Source organism: Rattus norvegicus, chromosome 4 (genome assembly GCF_036323735.1).
Source record: "Rattus norvegicus strain BN/NHsdMcwi chromosome 4, GRCr8, whole genome shotgun sequence".
Taxonomy (NCBI): domain Eukaryota; kingdom Metazoa; phylum Chordata; class Mammalia; order Rodentia; family Muridae; genus Rattus; species Rattus norvegicus.
The window spans coordinates 159,715,151-159,737,524 of NC_086022.1; the positions used below are offsets into that span (position 1 = coordinate 159,715,151).

General features: G+C 48.6%; 1 protein-coding gene and 1 long non-coding RNA gene across 4 annotated transcripts; one reads left to right on the forward strand and one right to left on the reverse strand.

Moving 5' to 3' along the window:
• The first annotated feature begins 19 nt into the window (after positions 1–19).
• Positions 20–21,925, forward strand: LOC120102390 (uncharacterized). Of its 2 annotated transcripts, XR_005503892.2 has the most exons (5): positions 24–138; positions 2,614–2,717; positions 2,912–3,788; positions 3,902–10,501; positions 10,718–21,924. It is a non-coding gene; the product is annotated as an uncharacterized LOC120102390 (long non-coding RNA). The 2 variants fall into 2 exon arrangements; XR_010065940.1 differs by lacking the exon at positions 2,614–2,717 and having other exon boundaries at positions 20–138; positions 10,718–21,925.
• Cd27 (CD27 molecule) lies at positions 1,782–6,673 on the reverse strand. Of its 2 annotated transcripts, NM_001024335.1 has the most exons (6): positions 6,475–6,673; positions 6,190–6,321; positions 3,777–3,959; positions 3,514–3,576; positions 2,883–3,002; positions 1,782–2,661 (listed from the first exon to the last, which is right to left on the reverse strand). In NM_001024335.1, the coding sequence occupies exons 1-6, from the start codon at positions 6,608–6,610 to the stop codon at positions 2,540–2,542; spliced, it is 756 nt and encodes a 251-aa protein (NP_001019506.1). In that variant the 5' UTR covers positions 6,611–6,673; the 3' UTR covers positions 1,782–2,539. The 2 variants fall into 2 exon arrangements, with proteins under 2 accessions (NP_001019506.1, XP_038964140.1); XM_039108212.2 differs by having other exon boundaries at positions 1,782–3,002; positions 6,475–6,610.
• Positions 21,926–22,374: the final 449 nt, after the last annotated feature.

Here is a 22,374-nt window from a genome sequence, read left to right on the forward strand (position 1 = left end):
TCTTGGCCCTTCTTTTCAGTTTTTGCGAGATCCTTTTGGTCTGCCCTGGTGACAACTCCCTGCTCAGATCCTTAATCCCATGGAGGAGATGGGGCGTGGCCTGGTTGTGGGATTGGAGGCTGGATGTGAAGCTACAGTGTAAGCCTCCCTTTAATTGTATTCGTGTGTATGTGGTATACACATGTGTGGGGATGAGTGTTCCTGTGTATGTGGTATACACATGTGTGGGGTGAGTGTTCCTGTGTATGTGGTATACACATGTGTGGGGTGAGTGTTCCTGTGTATGTGGTATACACATGTGTGGGGTGAGTGTCCCTGTGTATGTGGTATACACATGTGTGGGGTGAGTGTCCCTGTGTATGTGGTATACACATGTGTGGGGTGAGTGTTCCTGTGTATGTGGTATACACATGTGTGGGGGTGAGTGTTCCTGTGTATGTGGTATACACATGTGTGGGGGTGAGTGTTCGTGTGTATGTGGTATACACATGTGTAGGGGTGAGTGTCCCTGTGTATGTGGTATACACATCTGTAGGGGTGAGTGTTCCTGTGTATGTGGTATACACATGTGTGGGGGTGAGTGTTCCTGTGTATGTGGTATACACATGTGTGGGGATGAGTGTTCCTGTGTATGTGGTATACACATGTGTGGGGTGAGTGTTCGTGTGTATGTGGTATACACATGTGTAGGGGTGAGTGTCCCTGTGTATGTGGTATACACATCTGTAGGGGTGAGTGTTCCTGTGTATGTGGTATACACATGTGTGGGGGTGAGTGTTCGTGTGTATGTGGTATACACATGTGTGGGGTGAGTGTTCGTGTGTATGTGGTATACACATGTGTGGGGTGAGTGTTCCTGTGTATGTGGTATACACATGTGTGGAGATGAGTGTTCCTGTGTATGTGGTATACACATGTGTGGGGTGAGTGTTCCTGTGTATGTGGTATACACATGTGTGGGGGTGAGTGTTCCTGTGTATGTGGTATACACATGTGTGGGGGTGAGTGTTCCTGTGTATGTGGTATACACATGTGTAGGGGTGAGTGTTCCTGTGTATGTGGTATACACATGTGTGGGGGTGAGTGTTCGTGTGTATGTGGTATACACATGTGTAGGGGTGAGTGTTCCTGTGTATGTGGTATACACATGTGTGGGGTGAGTGTTCGTGTGTATGTGGTATACACATGTGTGGGGGTGAGTGTTCGTGTGTATGTGGTATACACATGTGTGGGGATGAGTGTTCCTGTGTATGTGGTATACACATGTGTGGGGTGAGTGTTCATGTGTATGTGGTATACACATGTGTGGGGTGAGTATGCCCAGCCGTGCTCGTGTGTGGAGGAGACTCAGTGAGGGCAATGGTGTCTTGTTCTATTACTCCGCCTTATTCTTCAGAACCTGAACCGCCTTATTCTCTCTGAACCTGGAGTTGTTTGGTGGCCAACAAGTACAGTGCTCTCCTGTTGTCTCCACTCCAAGCGCCGCCCTTGCCACCTAACCCCTTGAATTACAAGCTCACAGGGCCACCCTGAGGGCTCATTTGTTTCATATGCAGGAGTGGGTGTTTGAAGCTAGCATTCACGGTTCATGCCTTCTTCCCAGCTCCCTGTCACCCTTCTTTTTCTCCTCCTCCTTCCTCCTCTTGTTTTCCCCCTAATTTTGTAGGAAGGGAAATAGCATGTGGAGAGCTTCCATAGTGATCTTGTGACTGGAGCCCCTGGGCCGTGAGGCCTGCCTCTGGGTTCTGCGTTCACTTACATTGAGAGAAGAGAACAATGTGTATAGAAAAATGAATTTTATTTATAGTTTTAGCGCAACTGAGAGAAAGTCTCAGTTTCAGCTTTCCCACAGCACTGTCACAACTTACAGAGAAGACAGACCAAAGCCAGAAAGTCTGTGTGTCTGTAGATAGTGTCCCTTGTGGCAGTTAGTCCTTCTGGTGGCTCATCACATCTTTTTTTTAAATCGTGTGTGTGTGTGTGTGTGTGTGTGTGTCCAGTGTGTGTGTGTCCAGTGTGTGTGTGTGTCCAGTGTGTGTGTGTGTCCAGTGTGTGTGTGTGTGTCCAGTGTGTGTGTCCAGTGTGTGTGTCCAGTGTGTGTGTGTCCAGTGTGTGTGTGTCCAGTGTGTGTGTGTGTTGTGTGTGTGTCCAGTGTGTGTGTGTCCAGTGTGTGCGTGTGTGCTGGAGGAGGTCAAAGGTGTCAGATCCTCTGAATCTAAAGTTACGGCTGGTTTTGGTCCATCTGACAGTGCTGGGAATCAAACTCTGGTCCTCTGGAAGAACAACACTCTGTGCTGCTCACTGCCCCCCAGCAAGTAGCTTTGCCAGCTGGAAGGCTTCATTTAGAAGCTGTTTTACAGCTAGAGCCTGAGTCTCCCCCATACACCGGGCTCCTGCTCTTGTCCCTGTCGGTCTCAGAAGGGCAATCCGTCGAGTATACACAGGAAACTGTTCTGATGAGGGTGGTAGGGCAGGAGCCAGAGTTCTCTGGATGCTACCTCAGTGGAAAGCCGCCCCGCTCCGACCCCCCAGCACCGCATCAAGGGTAGGAAGCAGGCTCAGGTTTCCGGTAGTCTTCCTGGATAGGGATGACACTGCCCTCCTCCTCCCTAGGGCAGCTGTAAGGACAAAGCTCTTCAGGTACTGCCTGGCTATCTTCATCTGTGCAAAGACAATTAGCCAAGTGTTGGTCAGCAGTGGAGAGAAGAGAGGGGAAGGTGAGGAGAGAGGAGAAGGCCAGAGTGGAGGATGGGGCATGGGGGAGCCAGGGGAGCCTGAGGGAAGGACACTTGAAGAACCAGAGAAGGTGGGTGAAGGTGGGATGGGGGCTTTAGGTGTGGGTGGCAGAGCTGAGAGGGCAGGAGGGAAGGCCTGTGCCTTACTTGGCCCATGATTTCTTCTTTGATGGAAGAACAAGATCCCACCCAGGACGAAGACAAGAAGCATGCTGGAGAAGGTCACAAAGATCCGGATACAGTCGGAGCTGCACAGAGGTCTTTGGGCTGTGACAGCAAGAGTACCCCGAGAGGCTTTGAAGGAGCAGCTAAGCCTGGACCCCTCAGCCTGCCCTTTTCCTGAGTCACCCTCCCCTGTCAGACCAGTCCCCTCCCCTAATCTCTAATGTGATTCTGCTCCCCCCTCCTTTGCCTCTAGCTCTGTCTGTCTGTCTGTCTGTCTGTCTGTCTGTCTGTCTGTCTGTCTGTCTTCCTCCTTTTGTGCTTAGTGAGTGTATGTGTGAGTTCAGGCAGAGCCTAGCTTAGTCCTCTCTGACCTAGAAGCTTGATTGTTTTAGCTGCGCTGGCCCTGTCTCTGCCTCTGAATGTTAGGGCTACAGATCCACGCTTCCATACTCAGTTTTTTCCTCTGGCTCTGGGTATTACGTCACACTTGCACAGCACGCACAGTTCCACTGAACTTTCTCCCTCACCCAGGGCCTAGGGGTTTCCTGTGGCTGTTCTTCTGCCCTCTTTCCTCCCTGCTCTCTCTGGGGTGGGGATTAGGAGGACCACTCACATGGCAGGCGGCTATAGACAGTTGAGTCGGGAAGCTGCCTTTGTGGGGGCCAGGATGGCTTCTCTGGAAGAAACAGACAGATGAATCACAGCAGGAAGCCTCTCAGGATGACCCGGGTGGAAAGCTTGTGATTTTGCAGGAGTCAGACAGAAGGAAGACAAGCTGGCCCAGAACCTAGCTGGGGGTAAATGCAGGGTGGGCAGTGCCAGGCTGGCAGCTTTCTGGCCCCCATGAGACTGGATAAGGAGCAGCCTGCTACGTACCTGTGGCATAAGGTAAGTGGGTGGGTGGTGGCAGCTGGGGGCTGGGGGCCTCAGAGGGCTGGCTAGTCAGTGCAGGGTTTAGAGGAGGGTCACACTCCGTACATTCCTGGTCCCTGCACTGCCAGCCCTTGGAACAGGTGCACTCAGCATTGGCAGTGACCGTGCAGTTGCGGATGAGAAAACCTTGGGAGAGAGGAGAGCCAGGAGAACAGGATACCACAGGTCTTAGGGACACGAGGTGTCTATTGCCCGACCCTCTCCTGAGGCCCCTGAGACTCACGGGGTATGAATGTTTTCCAATCCTAGCACCTTACCTATTTCCCCTCTGCCCCTCCCTTGATGCTGCCTTTCCTTCCCTCGCTGCCACCTGCCCCTCCCCCACTGCCATCTGCCCCTCCCCCTGCCATCTGCCCCTCCCCCACTGCCATCTGCCCCTCTTCTGATGCCACCCGCTACCTTTCCCAGGCTCAGAAACAGAAACAGAAAGTAGAAGACTGTATGATTTTGTTTTCTACTCACTGCCACTTTAAAGCTTTTTCTTGGCACATCACATACTACCCACCTCCTCAAGACAGGGTTTCTCTGTTTAACAGTCCTGGCTGTCCTGGAACTCACTCTGTAGATCAGGTTGGCCTCGAACTCAGAGACCTGCTTGCCTCTGCTTCCCGAATGATGGGATTAAAGGTGTGCACCACCACACCTGGCCTTACTTATATGAAACTTTTAACACTTGAAAAATAATTCAATTCGGTTTAGGCACTGGGTAATATTTCTGCTGGACTTAGCTGGAAGTCCCACACAACAAGGCCTTTGTTGTTAGGTGTTTGCCTCAGCCTAATCACTGGGATGGTCCTGTTACTAGAGCTTACTAGCCAGCTGCCTCCACATTCCAGAACATACATATTCCCTATAAATGTTGTTAAAGTCAGTTTCTACTTTATATATATATGTGTGTGTATATATATATGTGTGTGTATATATATGTATGTGTGTATATGTGTGTATATATATGTGTGTGTATATGTGAGTGTATATATGTGTGTGTATATGTGAGTGTGTATTTATGTGTGTATGTGTATATATATGTGTATATATGTGTGTGTGTATGTGTATATATGTGTGTATATATATGCGTGTGTGTATATATATGTGTGTATATGTGTGTATATATATGTGTGTGTGTATATATGTGTGTGTATGTATATATGTGTGTGTATATGTATGTGTGTATATATGTGTTTGTATCTGTGTATATATATGTGTGTATATATGTATATGTGTGTATATATATATGTATATGTATGTGTGTATATATGTGTGTATATGTGTGTATGTGTGTGTATATATGTGTATGTATGTGTGTATATATGTGTGTGTATATATATATACAATATATATCTCAACAGCAGTTAAAGAGTTCTTTTTTTTTTTACACACAAAAAAGTGTCTCACCAGCAACCATTATTTCAAAGAGGCCTCTTTAAATCATGTTATTCTTGTGTCCGATAACGCAGGCCCCCTGAACCCTAGCATAGGTGGAGAATCGACAGGGGAGTCTGAAAAGAGGCTGCAGATATCCTACCTCCTCATTTGCAGATAGCGGAAATGTATACATTAAGAGAAATGACAGATCTAGTTGCTTCTCCCGCAAAAAGGCCTTGGCTTAAAAAGGTTGCCCTGCCTGGCTTCTGGGATTGTTATTCCCCAACTCCAGACTCTGAAGAGCCGACCTGCAAATGCGCGCCGTGGGAACACAGGCTGTCCACTGGCTGGAAGCTGCTTCTCTGAAACCCTGGTTTCTGGAACTACCGCGCCCCTCTCCCGCACTATGCTTTCTTTTTTTTTTTTTTTTTTTTTTTTTTGTTCTTTTTTTCGGAGCTGGGCGCACTATGCTTTCTAAATTGTATTTTTTTCCATTTTTTTTGTGTGTTCACGGACACATTCGATTTCAGAGGACACCTTGCCAGTTGATTCTTCCCTCCTACCATGTGGCAAGGCTTGGCGAGGACCGTAAACCCCTGTGAATCTCTTTGGCTTTGCCTTTCTTTTTCTTCTGTGAGACAGGGTCTTGCTATGTTGTTCAGCCTGGCCTTGAATTCCTGTGACCAAGTGATCCTCCTGCCTCAGCCTGCTTCGTAGTTGGGATTACGGACATTCACGAATGCACGCCCCCCCTCATCCTTTTGTTGTCTCAGTCCTAGCCATAGAGTCCTTCTCACCCATCCCTCAAATTCCGCTTATCTTCCATGAAACCCTGGATCTCTTCCCACGTTCCCCGCCCACGGCACACCGTGTTTCGACATGAGCCCCACTTCCCGGGAGCCTTGCAGTAGCTGCATCTCTGACCCCACAGCCAGACCCATGCCTCCCTAGACTCTCTCAGTGCCACCTTCCGCACACACTGCCCTCTCACCAGAGTTACAGTGCCTGCAGCTCTCGCAGTGGGGCCGGGTGTGGTAGTCTGGAGAGAAGGACGTGCCTGGAATACACGGATCACACTGAGCAGCGGCTCTGTCCTGGTCACAGTGCTTCACAAGGAATGTCCCTGTGTACAGAGGGTCCAGAGTCAAAGTCCAGGCAAGGTGATGCCTCTGGGCTCTGCAGGCTGCCTGGCTTTGCTTGAGCTCAGCCTTACCCCAAGCGCCTCCCTCGTCTTAAACAGCACCCCCTCCCCAGCTCTGCCCAGGCCCACTCTTACCTGGCCCACACATCTGGCAGCAGAGTCCTGCCCCAATCCAGTAGTGTCTGTCTGGACAGTTGTTTGGGGCTGGGGTAGCTAAGAGCCCTACCAAGGTCCCCAGCATGCAGAGCCAGTAGAGGGGTGGCCATGCCATGGCTCCTGCTCAGGGAGAGCTTCTCTGAGCCCCAACTGCTGGTACGGAGTCACCGGTGTCTCCGATAGGCTCTGGGCAGCAGCCACCGCGCCTCCGCTCGGGTGGTAAACCGACCTTTGAAGGCAGTTGTAACTGTTTTGGTTTTTTTTTTCCCCTCTCTCTTTCTCTCAGCAGCCTCCACCCCCTTCTCTTTTCCGTACTCTGGAGAGACTGTGAAGGGCAAAGCCTGCTGTGCTGCGCTTCACAGACATGTGCCCTCCCTGGGCACCTCTCTCCGTAGTGAAGCCAGGGTCTGACCATTCCCGCATGCTGCTTTTACCAGATAGGCCGCTGCACACCCACAGCTGTCTGTCCTGCTGACAGGGATGGGCACTGGACGCCCTCACCTGTCCCTGGCATGTGTCCTCGCTCACAGCCCAGCCCTTTCAGAGGTGACCGGAAAGGAGCAGACTGCAGACTATTCCTGAAGTTCCTAGGGTCAGCTTAGTTTTAGAATCATGGCATTTTCAGGTTCTGCCTAAAACTAGCACCACAAAACACCCCACTAAAGGTGGGGTAGCGCGGTTGAGCACAGCACTTTGGAAGCCTATCTTATATATCCCAGGGTAGCTTCAAGTTTGCTTTGCAGCTGTGGATGACTCTTCTGATCTTTCTGCCTCTCTCCCTCTCCTGAGTGTTCCTGCTGTTACAGGGTGTGTCCCCATGCCATGGCTGCTGCTATAGGGCTGTGCTGCCACCTTGCATTTATGTGGTGCTGGGGACTGAACCCAGGGCTTTTTTGCATCCTGGAAAATACTACCACCTAAGCTATACCAGCTTGGACACAACACACAGGCAGCAAAGCTATTGCACGTGCAGAGAGTAGTCATGACAACCAGCCTTACATAACTGAGGTTTGGTTTTCTGGCCACAGAAGCCCTTCCAGCATTGCATATAATTGAGGGCAAGAGTTAGCCCTGTGTCCCCTGTGTCCTTTTCTGGTTCTGCGATATCACCTGCAATTCCCTTTAATCCGTGTGTGTGTGTGTGTGTGTGTGTGTGTGTGTGTGTGTGCGTGCGCACGTGCGTGTAGGTACTCATGCATATGGAGGTCAGAGGTCAGCCTTGGTTCTTGGTTTAATTCCTCAAGCACATCTATGGTGATGATGATGAAGAAGAAGAAAAAGAAGATGAAGATATATTATTTCTCCCTGGCCTGGAACTTGCCTAGTAGAGGAAGCTGAATGACCAGCAAACTCTGGGATCCTTCAGGAAAGACAAACAAACAAACAAAAGCAACCCCCAAACCATAGGTTTTGGCGATCAGACTCAGGCCCTTGCACTTTCTGACAGAGCTATCACTCCAGCCTGGCTTCTTTTCTTCATAATGCCAGCCTGTGACACAGATATGACCCCACTGCCTGTGGGAACATTTGTCAACTTTCCTTCTTGACCTAATCCCGTTTTTGTCCGTCCTTCTTGCTTCTGGCTGGCTCAGTCACTAAGTGTCTTCAGGTACCTAACCCATCTCACTTCACGGCCCTGGGCACGTGGGATTGAAAGTGGGCGCCTTGGGCTGGAGAGATGGCTCAGTGGTTAAGAGCACCGACTGCTCTTCCCAAGGTCCTGAGTTCAAATCCCAGCAACAACATGGTGGCTCACAACCATCTGAAATGAGTCTGATGCCCTCTTCTGGTGTGTCTGAAGATAGCGACAATGTAATCATAATATATAATAAATAAAATATTAAAAAAAAAAAGAAAGTGGGCGCCTCCATGTGCCATCTTTAGCCTCCTGCTCCTTTGGGAATTCTGATTTGAGGATGCTGGAGTTGCTGCTCTGGAGGAGCACTGGCCGTTGAACCCCCTCCACTCTTTCCCCGCTGACTTATTTCAAGGACATGTCTCATTTGGGGGCTTCGCGGTTGTTTCCACAGTGCTGGTGAAATGTCACAGCCCTGTGGTCGCACCTGGGGGTTGTTAGATCTCTTCTCTCTATCTCATACTTCAGCTTCCTGTCTCTTCATTTTTTCCGCCCTCCTCCCTTTCCCCAGCCCCCACTACAGCTCTTCAAGGGTCCACACAAGCCTGGAGCTATAGTACGTTATGTTCAAAGGAAACCACCCTCCACCACACGCCCAGAAGAGACAATGACAACTTTAGAACTGAAGGAATTTCCTTCCTTATTCCAAGGTTCCAACATCTTCACCGTTAGTCGTTAAGACAGCAGTGAGAGGGGTGGGGAGCCGATGGCTGGCCCTATAGGAATGGATGGTTACCCTGACATTTAAGAACTTTAGAAAGAAAGTTGTTACAAGGGGGCTTTGAGTGCACAGAGAACTTAACATCTCGACCAGACCATGAGTTGTGTACTCACCTAATATTCTACCTCTAGGGTCAAAACCTGTCTTCCTCCACACGGGTCAGAGGAGGGTCAGGGCCTGCCTGACTCTCCTGGAGTAACGCTGATGTTATGTGGTGAATATTGTGGTGGTTTGAATAGATTTGGGCCCCATAGACTCCCATGCTTGAATGCTTGTCCCAGGGAGTAGCACTATTAGGAGGTGTGCCTTGTTGGAGTAGGTGTGGCCTTGTTGGAGTATATATGGCCTTCCGGGAGGATGTGCCTCACTGTGGCGGTGGAATCCTTCTATGCCCAGGCTCTGCCCAGTGTGGATGGTAGTCTTGTTCTGGCTGCCTTAGGATCAAGATGTAGAACTCTCATATCCTCCAGCATCATGCCTACCTGGATGCTACCATGCTTCCTGCCATGATGATAATGGGCTGAACCTCTGAACCTATAAGCCAGCCCCAACTAAATGACACCTGGTCATGGTGTCTCTTCACAGCAATGAAAACCCTAACGAAGACAGATATGAAGTGTACCACAAAGGGCTCATAGCCGGAGCAGCGGCGCTCTGGGCAGGTAAGCTAGCTTCATCTGTGAAGAACTCCCTTGGTGACTTCATGGCTAAATAGGAAGTTGGGCCAAGTTAGAATTAGTGGCGTGCGCAGATCAAGCTTTTGAATGGTGTGTCTTATCCTCATGCCCTTCCTTCCCCTCTCTGTCTCCCTCTGCATCTCCCTCTACTTTCCAGCTGCCGGGAAGTGAGAGGACTCTGTCACGCCCTTTCGCCATACAGTTCTGCTTCGCTACAGGCCCACAAGCAAGAGGTCAGCACCAGTCGGTCAGAGGTTGACATCTCCGAGACTGTGAACCAAAAACTAACTCCTTTCTCCTTTGAAGTCGTCTTCTCAAGCATGTTGCCGTAACCATGACAACCAACACATCATCTTTCATAGTCTCTTTACATTATAAAATTGGAACTCTTAAGCTGGACATGATCATGAATGTCTGCCTGTAGTTCTCAGTCCCCAGGAGCTTGAGTGGGAGGGTCGTTTAAGTCCAGGAGTTTTACACCATCCCCACCAAAACAGTGAGACCTCCCTCCCTCACACACATGAACAAACTATATAACCCCAAACTCCATATCCACTAACCACCGACAGCCCAGGTCCCCTCTCGTTAGCCTTTCACATATTTACTGGTATCTGTGCTGCTTCTCTGAAGAAACGTTTATTAAGTCTTTTGTTCATGTTTTAATCACCTTCATTTTAGTTACTGTTTCAGATACTAATCTCTTATTAGAAATATGTTTTTGAAAATATTTTAAAATAATTTTAAAGGGTTTACTTATTTTATGTGTATGAATTTCTTTTTCTCCTGTCCTGGTAGGAATGAAGATATCCTTTGGCTACAGAGAGGACTGCAGAAGTGGTCCCCCAAGAAACTGGAATTTCCCCAGGAATCTCATGCTGGGAGAAAGAAAAGGCTGAAGCTATGCCAGCCCCGAGGACTGGAGGACTGCTGCGTTCTTTCCATCCACAGAACTAAACACATTAGATGGAAAAGGTCAGTTAAAGCCACTGCTGAATCAGAGTGCTAATACTTGGTTCTTATCTTGTAACATCAGGTGAACCCAATGTCATCACAGTGGTCCCCTCCCTCCCTTCCCCTCCCCTCTCTCCTTCCTTCTTTCCTTCTTTCTTTCTTTCCTCTTTTCCTTCCTTCTTTCCTTCTTCCTTCCTTCATTTCTTTTTTTTTTTTTTTTTTTTTTTTTTGAGACAGGGTTTCTCAGTAGCCCTGACTGTCAAAGAACTCACCCTGTAGACCAGGCTGGCCTCGGACCCATCAATCCACCCACATGCCGCTGCCACCTGAATGCATGGGATTAATGACACGAACAACTCCACTGGGCGTATTCAGATGATCTCAAGTGGAAATAGAAGAACAAAAGAGGTGGCCACAAGAAGACGTCATTGCTGATTTGGAAGCCGAAAGATGAGGGTATGAGCTGGGGGCTGAGGTCAGGCTCTCACCGGCGCTAGGCAAGTGTTCTACCCTTGAGCTACATCCCTAGCTGAGGCGGGGACTGAAGCAGAGATCACAGGGGAACAGCACTTACTGGCATGCTCTCTATACAACCCAGAACCATCCCTCTAGCGACGGCACTGCCCACACTGGGTTATGTTTTCAGCAATGGTGTCTTAACTAACTTAACTTAACTAACTGTGGTGAACGCCAGGAGCAATGGCAACAACACGTGCTGTTTCAAGGGCCTCTGGGAAGACAGTTTGTTTTTGTTTTTCCATTTAGAAAGCACATGGAGGCAGACAAATGGCTTTGCTGAACTTCTGAATTGTTGTATAGGTTCTTGTTCTTTTGTTTAGTTTTCCCTTAAGCTTTCTACTTGTATTTAGGAGGATATATTTTCTAGTTTCCTGTCTGGCAGCTCTCAAGGTTTTCTTTCTCAGACTCCGGGTAAACGAAGCCCTGGACCATGCTTGCTGACGGCGCCTTGGCAACTGCCTCTGGGTTCAGTGCTGCCCATGGCCTCGGTACTTGACATTCCTCTCTGATGGCCGTGCACCACCACACCTTGTTTATACAGTGCTAAGTGTGAAACCTCACATCAGTCTGGGAGAGGTGGCACAGGCCTTTAATCCCAGCACTTGGAAGGCAGAGGCAGGCAGATCTCTTGAGTTCAAGGCCAGCCTGGTCTACAAAGCGAGTTCCAGGGCAGCCAGGGCTACACAGAGAAACCCTGTGTCAAAAGACAAAACTAAACAACAAACCCTCCAATAAAACAAACAAATAAACCTTAGCACTGAATCCAGAGAACAATCTATTAACTGAGCTACACATCCATCCTTTAGCCCATTCCTTTCTGGAGAGCTGAACCCCTATGTGAAAGAACCTGGTGCAGTGTTTCAGGTGTTTGTTGTGGGAACTGAGGTCACATCCTTTGGGTGCCTCCTTTGTGGTTTTCTTTCTCTCTCTGTTTTCGTCTTAGGGCCTGTTAACATTCAGGATCGCATGTGACCACAGTGTAGAGAGGTAATTCTCATACGAAGTTCAGCTAACTTAGGAAATCAGACATCATGGGAATTGGTGCCTGCTTTAATGCTAAATCCTGAGGGTTTGAGTCTGGGAAGGTCAACCCTGTAAAACAAATCTTCAAAGTCGCCAGGCAAGGGACCACAGAATGAGGGGAAGGTGTGGCTGTCATTGAGGAGTGCTCCTGGGACCCTGAAGCCCCTGCATAGGACTATCCTGGGGTTCAGAATCAGATAGGTGAATGCTGCGAAAGCTTCCACACTGTTCATGACCTGAATCATCTCTGCCGTATCCCAGAGCCCTTGCAGTTGAGTCTTCCTCTGACTGGGGATAATGTCTGCACACCAAGGGTGATTGCACAAGTGAAGTTCCTTTTCTTGTGTGATGGTTGGAATAGGTTTGGCCCTACAGACTCCTGTGTGAATCGTTGGCCTTAGGGTGTGGCACTGATAGGAGGTGTGGCCTTGTTGGAGTAGGTGTGGCCTTGTTGAAGTGGGTGTGGCCTTGTTGGAGTAGGTGTGGCCTTGTTGGAGTAGGTGTGGCCTTGGAGTAGGTAAGTGTGTCACTGTGGAGGTGGGTTTTAAGGTCTCCTAGGCTCAAGCTATACCAATGTGGCAGTCTCCTCCTGCTGCCTGCTGATAGGCTCCTTCTCCAGCACCATGTCTGCCTGCAGGCCACCATGCTTCCCACTCTGATGATAACGGTCTGTATCTTCGGACTGTCAGCCAGCCCCAGTTAAAAGTTTTTCTTTATAAGAGTCATTTTGAGCTGAGCATGGCAGCAGAGCTGGCTCACGGTGCTTCACAGATGCAGCCTTCAGGCCCTGTGTGCCGCTCTCTTCCTCTCTCACAATGAAGAAAAGGGATCTGCAGGAGGGGTAGGGCTGCCTCTCTCACCGAGCCTCAGGGCTTCCCTACTCACTCCTGTGTCTGAGTGATTGCTCTCCTAACAGAGCAACACACAGCAGGCCTAGCCTTGACCCTGCCTCCCCCCAGAGACTGGAGTTCTGTAGGCCCTGCCAGCTACCTCATACCTCCACTTCCCCCTCTGCCTGTGAGTGTCATCCGAAGCAGGGCTAAACGGCAAAGAGCCGGTCTGTGCGGCCAAAGCCAGATTGTTCTGTTTTCAGGAACGTTACAATGACGTGCTGTGGCATCAAACTGACAAACTGGCCATGGCAGGATGTTTGTGACAGACAGTGTAAATCAGCAAATGCTGCACATGAGTGGTACAGACAGCCGGAGCCAGCTCTTAAACACTGGCCCTCCTGCTCCTACTCCTGACTGGCAAGGGTGAGAACTGTCACCCTTCTTCATTGTTTGGATCATAGAGACACAGTGTTCTTTCTGTGCGCCAGGCCTCTTCGAGCTGAAAGTGCCCCTGAGAAGCTCTTGTCTTCCTGGCCTGAGCAGATGAGGATTCTCAGTGAGCAGAGCAGGACAGGGGCTTCCCCTCACAGTGTCTGAACCACTAGCTGTCCTTAAAATATGCACAATGCTCTCCACGCTTACTGTTTCTGTGTAGAGCTGTGACTATATTCACTTACATATTTATTGATTTAATTTAGACAAGGTCTCACTATGTAGCCCTGGATGGCACTAAACTGACCAGATCTGGTTTTGAACTCACAGAGATCCACTTACCTCTGTCTCCCAAGTGCTGGCATTAAAGGCCTGGGTCACCACCATACCACATGTATTTTAACTGAGGCAGTTAGTTATGACTGGATTCCTGTCCGGCCCTCCTCTAAGAATAGAGTGGGCAGACAGCAGATAGGACTTACTTTATTGTCAGTCCCTGTTGACAGTTCAGGACTGACAACTTGAAACAAGGCAGATAGCAACACGGGATGGGCGTGATGCTGGACTCAGGGCTGGCATCCTGGATCTATTACATAAAAACCTCTGGCAGGTATGGGTGCCGTTCAAGAGCCGCCCTCCTGAATAAGTCGCGGCTGTGAGAAGTGCGTCCTCGGATGTCTGTAGGCTGGAAACTACTGTAGCAATACTACTAGACACCAGACTTGGAGTCTGGAGGCAGAGGCAGTCAGTCCAGAGGATAGCTTGGGCAAGCTAAGGACTTTCTCCTCTTTTACATTTTTTTTCTTTTTTTTTTTTTTTCGGAGCTGGGGACCGAACCCAGGGCCTTGCGCTTGCTAGGCAAGCGCTCTACCGCTGAGCTAAATCCCCAACCCCCTCTTTTAAATTCTAATGCACTGTCTTAGTTGGGGTTTCCATTGCTGTGAAGAGACACCATGACCAAGGCAACTCTTATAAGGACCAGCATCAGAGGTTCAGACCATTATCATGACGGCAGGAAGCATGGCAGCATCCAGGCAGGCACGGCTGGAGATGCTAAGAGCTCTACATACATCTGGAACCAAAGGCAGTCAGAAGGAGACTGACTCATTTTCACTTCTGCAGTCAGCGAGGAGGAGGCTCTCTTCTCCATTGGAGGAAGCTTGGGCATAGGACCTCAAAGCCCATTGCTACAGTGATGTACTTCCTCCAACAAGGCCACACCCACTCCAACAAGGCCACACCCACTCCAACAAGGCCACACCCACTCCAACAAGGCCACACCCACTCCAACAAGGCCATACATCCTAATAGTAGCCTCTGCTGTTGATGCCTCTCCATCAGTTCTGGTCTGGTGGTCCCTGCAGACCTGCTGCCACCCGCTTTCCTGCTTCCTTTGGCAGGGTGCGCTCTGTGGCTGCTCCTCCTGTACGATCTGTTGTTAACGGTCTGCTTCCTGGGATGTCAGGACAGTCAGGGAGCTCTGTACTGGGGTCCCCATATGCTGCTAGGAAAACCACAATACAAATCAAATGGTAAACGTTTGGAAAAGTGTAAAGTTAGGAGTTAATGTGGTGGAAGAAGCAGCCAGGACTAGTGAGATGGCTTAGCTGGTAAGGGTGCTTTTAGAACAAGCCTAAAGACCTGAGTTCCATAGTTCCATCCCTAGAATCCATGGTAGAAGAGAATCCACTTCCAAAAGTTGTACTCTTGTGTGCCTGCACTCATATACACAAATCACACACACACACACACACACACACACACACACACACACACAAAGAAATAATCAAACTAAAACTAAAATAAAATTTAGTAGATCAAAAGCCTGTGGCTTGGGAGATCATAGACTCCAGGGGCAGCCTCCACATGCCGTTAAATTGCCAAATATTTATAGTTATGCCCGTGGATTACTGCTGTTCTCAGCCTGCAGTGGACAGCAGTTAATACAGAGACTGGTAAGTGGGCAGAGTGTGGAGAATGAGTCACAGTTGAGTGTTCAGCCCTAAATGAGACCGCTATACCACACTTGCTCCACAGAGGCTCAGGGAGCCTCCTGGGGAAGAGGCAGAAAGGGTTAAGAACTGGGGGATGGAGAGGAGGCTATGAGACACTGACTTCTGACATGGCACGGTGTCTTAGTTATGGCTCTACTGCAATAGCAACAATTGCTCTGAACTGCTGAGCCATCTCTCCAGCCCCTAAAAAATATTCTTAGAGATTTGTGGGAAAAAAGCATCATCATCATCATCATCATCATCATCATCATCATCATCATCGTCATCGTCGTCATCGTCGTCGTCATCATCATCATCATCATCATCATCAAGGGACTGAGCGGTACGTGGGGTGTATTTCATAGGCGCAAACTCCCAAAGCATCTGCTCTCCAGACTGCACACATCAGAGGTAAGGCTAGCGAGGGGAAGAACCGAGAGGGATAACGGACATGCCAAGGCTGGCTCTGCCTGGCCGGAGAGGGAAGACTGGTCAGAACATCCTGATCTTACTGTGGGCATTCATAGCGTGTGTGTGTGTGTGTGTGTGTGTGTGTGTGTGTGTAATGGAGTTCACAATACAATAAACCTGTAAATTATATTTTAAGATCTTGAAGAAAAGAGATAAAAGTTTATAGATAAGACTCAGTTCCTTTCTTTTTCTATCTCTTTTTTTCTTTCTTTGAGTTAGGTTCTTATATAGCCCAAGCTGGCCTTGAACTCACTATGTAGTTGGCTCCAGTCAGTACCTGGAGCTCCCGATCATTCTACCTGCTGCTCCCTTTGCTGGGTTATTAGTGCGTGCTGCCAGTCCTGCCTCTCGCTCCCTTTGGTTAGTCTCCTCAGGCTCCTTTCTTAGTCTTGGTTCTCTGTCTGCTTCTGTAGATGTAAGCCCCGTCTCAGGAGTATTCATCGGGAACTTAGAGACGTAAATATAGATGCGTCTCTGAGACCATCGTAGGCAGCCAGGCGTGCGGACACGATCCAGAGTCTGCACTCAGGAGGTAGAGGCAGGAGGATAAATAGTTCAAAGTCATAATTGGCTATAAAGCAAATTCAGAATCAGCCTGGGTCACATGGTAACCTGTCTGCCAAAAAAAAAAAGTAATTTTAGGGGTATTCTTGGCTAAAAATAAGGGACTGAAACCAGGTTGTCAGGCTGAGCACTAAGTGCCTTTTCAGCCAAGCCATCCTGTCAGCCTATGTTTTGGTTCTTTGAGGCAGGGTCTCAAGTAGCCCAGGCTGGCTACAATTTGCTGTACAGCTAAGACTGACCTTGAACTTTTGTTCTTCTGGCCTCTGCCTTCCAACTGTTCAGATTATAAGGGTGTGCCTTCGTGCTGCACCGACTTTCCCTTCCTTATTTTAGGCATGACAGTCGCCTCTGTTCTCTGAAGGAAATGTCAAATAAAGCTGGTATTAGTCTCTGAACACAGAACCAGAAATAAAGCCCAAGGAAGAAATCCTACGTGAGGCTTTCCACTGTTTAAAAATTTCCCTCTGGAAACAAAACAGCTTATGACTGACAGACACAGGCTCTTTGTCTTTAAATAAAGCATTTTATTATTGTATATGTATTTTGTCTGCATGTGTGTCTGTGTATCGTGTGCATGCCTGCTGCCCTTGGAGGCCAGAAGAAGACAGCAGATCCCCTGGAACTGGAGTTATTTGCTGCTTATGAACCAAAAGTGAGTGTTGGAAACTGAACCTGGTCCGTCTGGAAGAGCAGCCAGTAACTTAATGGCTGAGCCATCTCCCCAGGCCCACTCCCACACGTGTTCTTATGTGCTTTGTAAAGTCTTTATTTCTCAGATAAAGAAAACTACAACAAGCAGGGCTGGGTGGTGGTGGCATGTATCTTTAATCCCAGCACTAAGGAGGCAGGAGCAGGTGGATCTGGTCTACAGAGCGAGTTCCAGGACAGCCAGGGCCACATACAGAAACCCTGTCTAGAAAAAACAAAACAAAACAAAACCCAAAACAGATGAACAAAACCACCACCGACAAAAAAGTCTTCTTTTATTGATCTGGTGCCTCAGCTTCAAGGTGGGGTGCTCAAGGGCCCCAGCACACCTGTCTTCTTATCATGAATGATGAACAGCGTGTGCTCCTCAGATTTGCCTTTTTTTTTTTTTTTTTTTTTTTTCGGAGCTGGGGACCGAACCCAGGGCCTTGCGCTTCCTAGGTAAGCGCTCTAACCACTGAGCTAAATCCCCAGCCCCCAGATTTGCCTTTTAAATATAAGTAGACGTCTTGTCACCCACTTCATTTTATACCCAGAACTACTCACCTTGCTAGAGAGTATTTGTACGGAGCCTTTTTGGGGGTTTGGGGGATAGGATAGGGTCTCACGTAGCCTGGCTGGCTTCAAACTTTCTATGACCCTCTAATACACACCTTTGACCTGTGAGCCCCCAATCCTCAGGCCTCCCCCTCCCACGTGCAGGGTGACAGTTTGGTGCCACCCTACCGGCTCTGTATAGAGGCTCTTTAGAGGTCCGTACATTCTCGAACACCGAGGCCTCTCCCAGCCTTTCACTACAGCACATGATGTTGCATCAGAACACCGAGTTCCCTGCACGCTCGGGAGTGTGTCTGCAATGGGAACTGGGCACAGGACTTGCTGAATCACAGGCTAGACGCCGCTCTTGAACAGATGCTGGCAGGTTGCCTCCCAAAGTGGCTCTTCCAGTGCTCATTCCTACCTTCTGCACAATGACAGCACTCAGTGTCTCTCAGCTTTCCATATTAAAAGCCCTTCCTGGCAGCTGAACAGGAGGGAAAGGTTGTCTTGTTTTGGTGCACATTCTCCTGATGACAGGAGAGGCTGTTTGTGGCTCCTTTGTTGTGACTGATGTCTTTTTATCCTTGGGTTACCTTACGTATTCTGAGGTTGACTCGTGGATCTTCCCTCCACAAAAGTCCCATCCTCCTGATACAGGGAGGGGGCCTCAGTCACATAGATGCCTCTGCTCTTGGTCTGAGACAAGCCTCTGGAAAAGCAATGGACCTGTCCTTTTTCTCTCTTAGCAACTATGGAGGCTTCAGCCCTAACTGACTGGTGTGTTCCTCACCTCACTCGTCAGGTGACAGTGGGGACTTGGGTGGCTCCCAGCTCCTGCTTAGTGCTTGACGTCTTCCTTAAGACTGTACCAACTTCAGCTCAGATGGGAGGGATCTTTTGTGCGGTCTTTTTTATTGAGATAAAACAAGCGTTAGGGTGAGTGTGTGTGAGTGAGTGAGTGAGTGTGTGTGTATATTGTGTGTCTTTGTATGCATGTGTGTTATTGGAACAGAGCCTAGGGCCTTACATTTCTAGGCTAATGGTCCAAGGATATAGCTGAGTAGCAGAATATTTACCTAATGTGCTCCAGGCCCTGGGTTCAGTTTCAGAACCTCACTCTTCTCATGGCTGAGTAATATTCCATTGTATGGATCTTAATTTTTTTTTTTTACCCTTAATACTATTAGAGGGTTTGGGGCTATAGGTCAGTAGAAGATTGCTTGCTTCATGGTCTGGTTTGTTTTCTGTTTCTTTGGTAAACACCATGACAAAAGGCAACTTGGGGGAAGAAATGGAAACCAAGGCAGGAACAGAAACAAATTTGGGGGGCCAGGGGGTGTTGAAAGGGACACTGCTTACTGGGTTGCTCCTGTGACTTGTTCAACTACCTTCTTATACAGCCCATGGGCAGGCATAGCACCTCCCCCAGTGGGCTGGGCCCTCCGTATCTGCTAGCAGTTAAGAAAATGCCTACAGCCAGGCCCGTAGGTCTTCAGTTGAGATTCCTTCTCCCCATGTATGTCTAGGTTTGTGTCAAGTTCACAAAACTAGCCTGCCTTGACATCTAGAACACATAAGGCCCCAGGTTCAATTCTTTTACTGCCAAGCAAAAATATTAAAAAACAAAACCCACAATGCTGTGAACAGAACAGAAACACATACAGGCTTTCGTGCGGATGTGTTTTTAACTCTCTTGAGACCGCCTGAAGGAATCGCTGGCTCATGCGGTCTGTGAGTCCCTTTTCTCGTTGCCACCATCAAATGCTGACCCAAAGCAACGTAAGGGAGGACGGGCTTACAGGTCAAGGGGATGAGTTAGTGAGGAGGTAGCCCGTCCCTCTGCACGGCTGTCAGGAAGAGCAAGAGCTCGGTGCTGGGACCCTCCATGGGATGGCGCCACCCACATTTAGGGCTGGTCTTCCTCCCTGTGTCAGCTACTTTTCTCTTGCCGTGGTAAACCAGTGTGACCCAGGGGACTTAGAGAAGGAAGGATTTATTGGGGCTTATGGTTCCAGAGGTTTAGGGTCCATAAAGGCAGAGGCAGTCTTGGCAGCCAGAGGTGAAAGCTGAGAGCCAAAGACTCCATCACTCACCACAAACTGCAATCAGAAGGGTGTGGAGGGGACTGGGAAGGGAGAGTGGCTTGTAAACCTCAAAGCCTGCCCTGCCCCCAAGAGTGACATATTTCCTCTACCAAGGCTGCACTTCCTAATCCTCCTCAAACAGCACCATCAACTGGGGACTGAGTATTCAAACACCTAACCCTGTGGGATACTTCTCATTCAAACCACCTCAGTTAATCCGATCTAAAAACTCTCAGAAATATGTTCAGAGATTCTCCTCCTAAGGGATTCTAGGTCGAGTTCAGTGTCGGCCATTACAAGCCCAGCCCTTGACAAAGTGACACCCAGATAGATCACTTTCAGGCCAAGACGTTCCATCTTTTGCCCTATAATCACAAAAGTCCAAAGTTTCTCCTGTTTAATTAAAAAAAAAGTTATGGGGTTGGGGATTTAGCTCAGTGGTAGAGCGCTTGCCTAGCAAGCGCAAGGCCCTGGGTTTGATCCCCAGCTCCGAAAAAAAAGAAAAAAGAAAAGAAAAAAAAAGTTATAAGCTTCCGGTACACAATGGCACATAATGAATATTCCACTTCACGAGGAGGAACGGGGACATAGCAAGGAATGATCAGACCGAAGCAGGACCAAAGCTCGGCGTGCAGCAGTATGGCGGCAGACAGCAACTCCTGTCTCTCTGTACCGGGCGTCAAGGGTTCCTGAGGCTCCAAACATTTGGGTAGCCTCCCTGATGTCCACAGCACTGCGTGTAGTGCTCCAGTGCCCCTTGGTCCAACCTCCTCATGTCCATGTGATCTTCCTGGTATGAACAAAGATATTCTAAGGAAACACACACCCTTTCCCCTCTTATCGGCTACCAGACTGTAGATGGTGGCTCCCCAAGAAACTGAAATTTCCCATGAATCTCATACCTGCGAAGGAAGACTAAAGCCTGGTGCCAGGCAGAAGAGGAACATAGTTTTGGGAACGAGATCTCACACATTTCTGAGAACTTGTCAGACCATCTTGCAGGGGAGATTGGAGACAGCGATGGGTGGGGCAGCATCTTGATCAGGACCGGCTTCTCTAGTTAAGTCTGAACCTCGCATCAGGACTACAAAACTAGACCTGGGTGTCGCTGAAACTCTGCTCTTCTTTCTAATGTGGCCACATTGAGTCAACCTCCCTGTTGTTCTTTTCATGATTACTTGTGAATTTAATTGGCCTGTGGGTTGGTAGGCAAGCCTAGGTTGTTAGGACTGCCAGGGCTCAGGTTCTGATAAGCCATGGCCAGGAGAAGACATATTGTGGGCATTACCCACTTGAGCCCCATTGAGGTAAATATTATTATTATTTTTTAAAATAGGGTTTGTTTGTTTATTTATTTTTTTAGAATTATTTATTATATATGAGTACACTGTAGCTGTCTTCAGACACACCAGAAGAGGGCATCTCATTACAGATGGTTGTGAGCCACCATGTGGTTGCTGGGAATTGAACTCAGGACCTCTGGAAGAGCAGTCAGTGCTCTTAACCACTGAGCCATCTTTCCAGCCCTGAGGTAAATATTATAAATGGAGAATTTTACCATCCCGCACTATTCCCAGCTCTGGTAGGCCATGTGGCATGGGCGGACTATTTTCACCTTAGTCAGCAAAGCATCTCACCCGCTAAGCTCCTAATCTCCATCCCACGTTGCCGCCAGCTACTGTCTGAGCCCGGCAGCAGCCTCTCCATCCTTCTAGTTCCCAAGGCAGGCAGGTCACCACCACACCAGTTTCATACAGAGACCGCCTATCTCGAGGCTCTGTTACTGCAAACTCTGCTCACGTTCCCAGCATCTGCCCCCTGTCACAACTCCCAGTTTTCCATTAAAATCAAAACTCAATAAGCTTGTAATTCAGCAATCAGATGTACATCTTAAATTCTCAATCCACAAAACGTCCACATAATAAACTCACAACCAATTGATAATGACATAACCGCCCACCTAGATAAGACAAATTGTCCTATAAAAATCCATCCCTTAAGAAATATTCATAGCTACCTGTGGCCATTTAAGGCCGCACGGATCTGGGTCGTCTTTCTCTGCCTCCATCTTGGTTCGCTTCCCTTCTTTTTCTTCTCTCCCACCTTACAAAAACTCTGTCCACGCCTTACTTTTTTCTCACTGCCCAATCACCGGCCTGCCTTATCTTGTGCCAGCCGTCACCTGCATATAGACACGAACCTTCAAACCCCAGATGGAGAAGAAACATTAACCAGTCACACTCAGTGTCTGAAGCCATTTTATTTTCTTATCTTTCCACTTCATACACTATCACACACACACACACACACACACACACACACACACACACACAGAGAGAGAGAGAGAGAGAGAGAGAGAGAGAGAGAGAGAGAGAGAGAGAGAGACCAATTTGGTAAAGCAAAGAAAGATGTTTGGACTTTCTTTTGGATTCGTGAGAAAGTCTGGCCTTTGGTAAGCTTCTCCCTGGTTGGATGTACCTCAGGTGTTTGTCTTCTCTAGTTTGGGGTCCCCTTTGAGCTGTTTGGTTTGGGGTCCTTGTCTGTTTCTTTGTTTTGGGTACCATTTCACCCTCTGCTTTGTCTTCAGGAGTTCTGTGTCACTGAGGTCCTGCTCAGATCTTTGGGCTGCCGTGCTCCGTGCGTGGCACTCTGTGTGAATTTGGCAGCTCTTCTGAGCAAATTAGAAGTCCTCGTGAACTATCCCAGCACATCACTTCACGGCCACA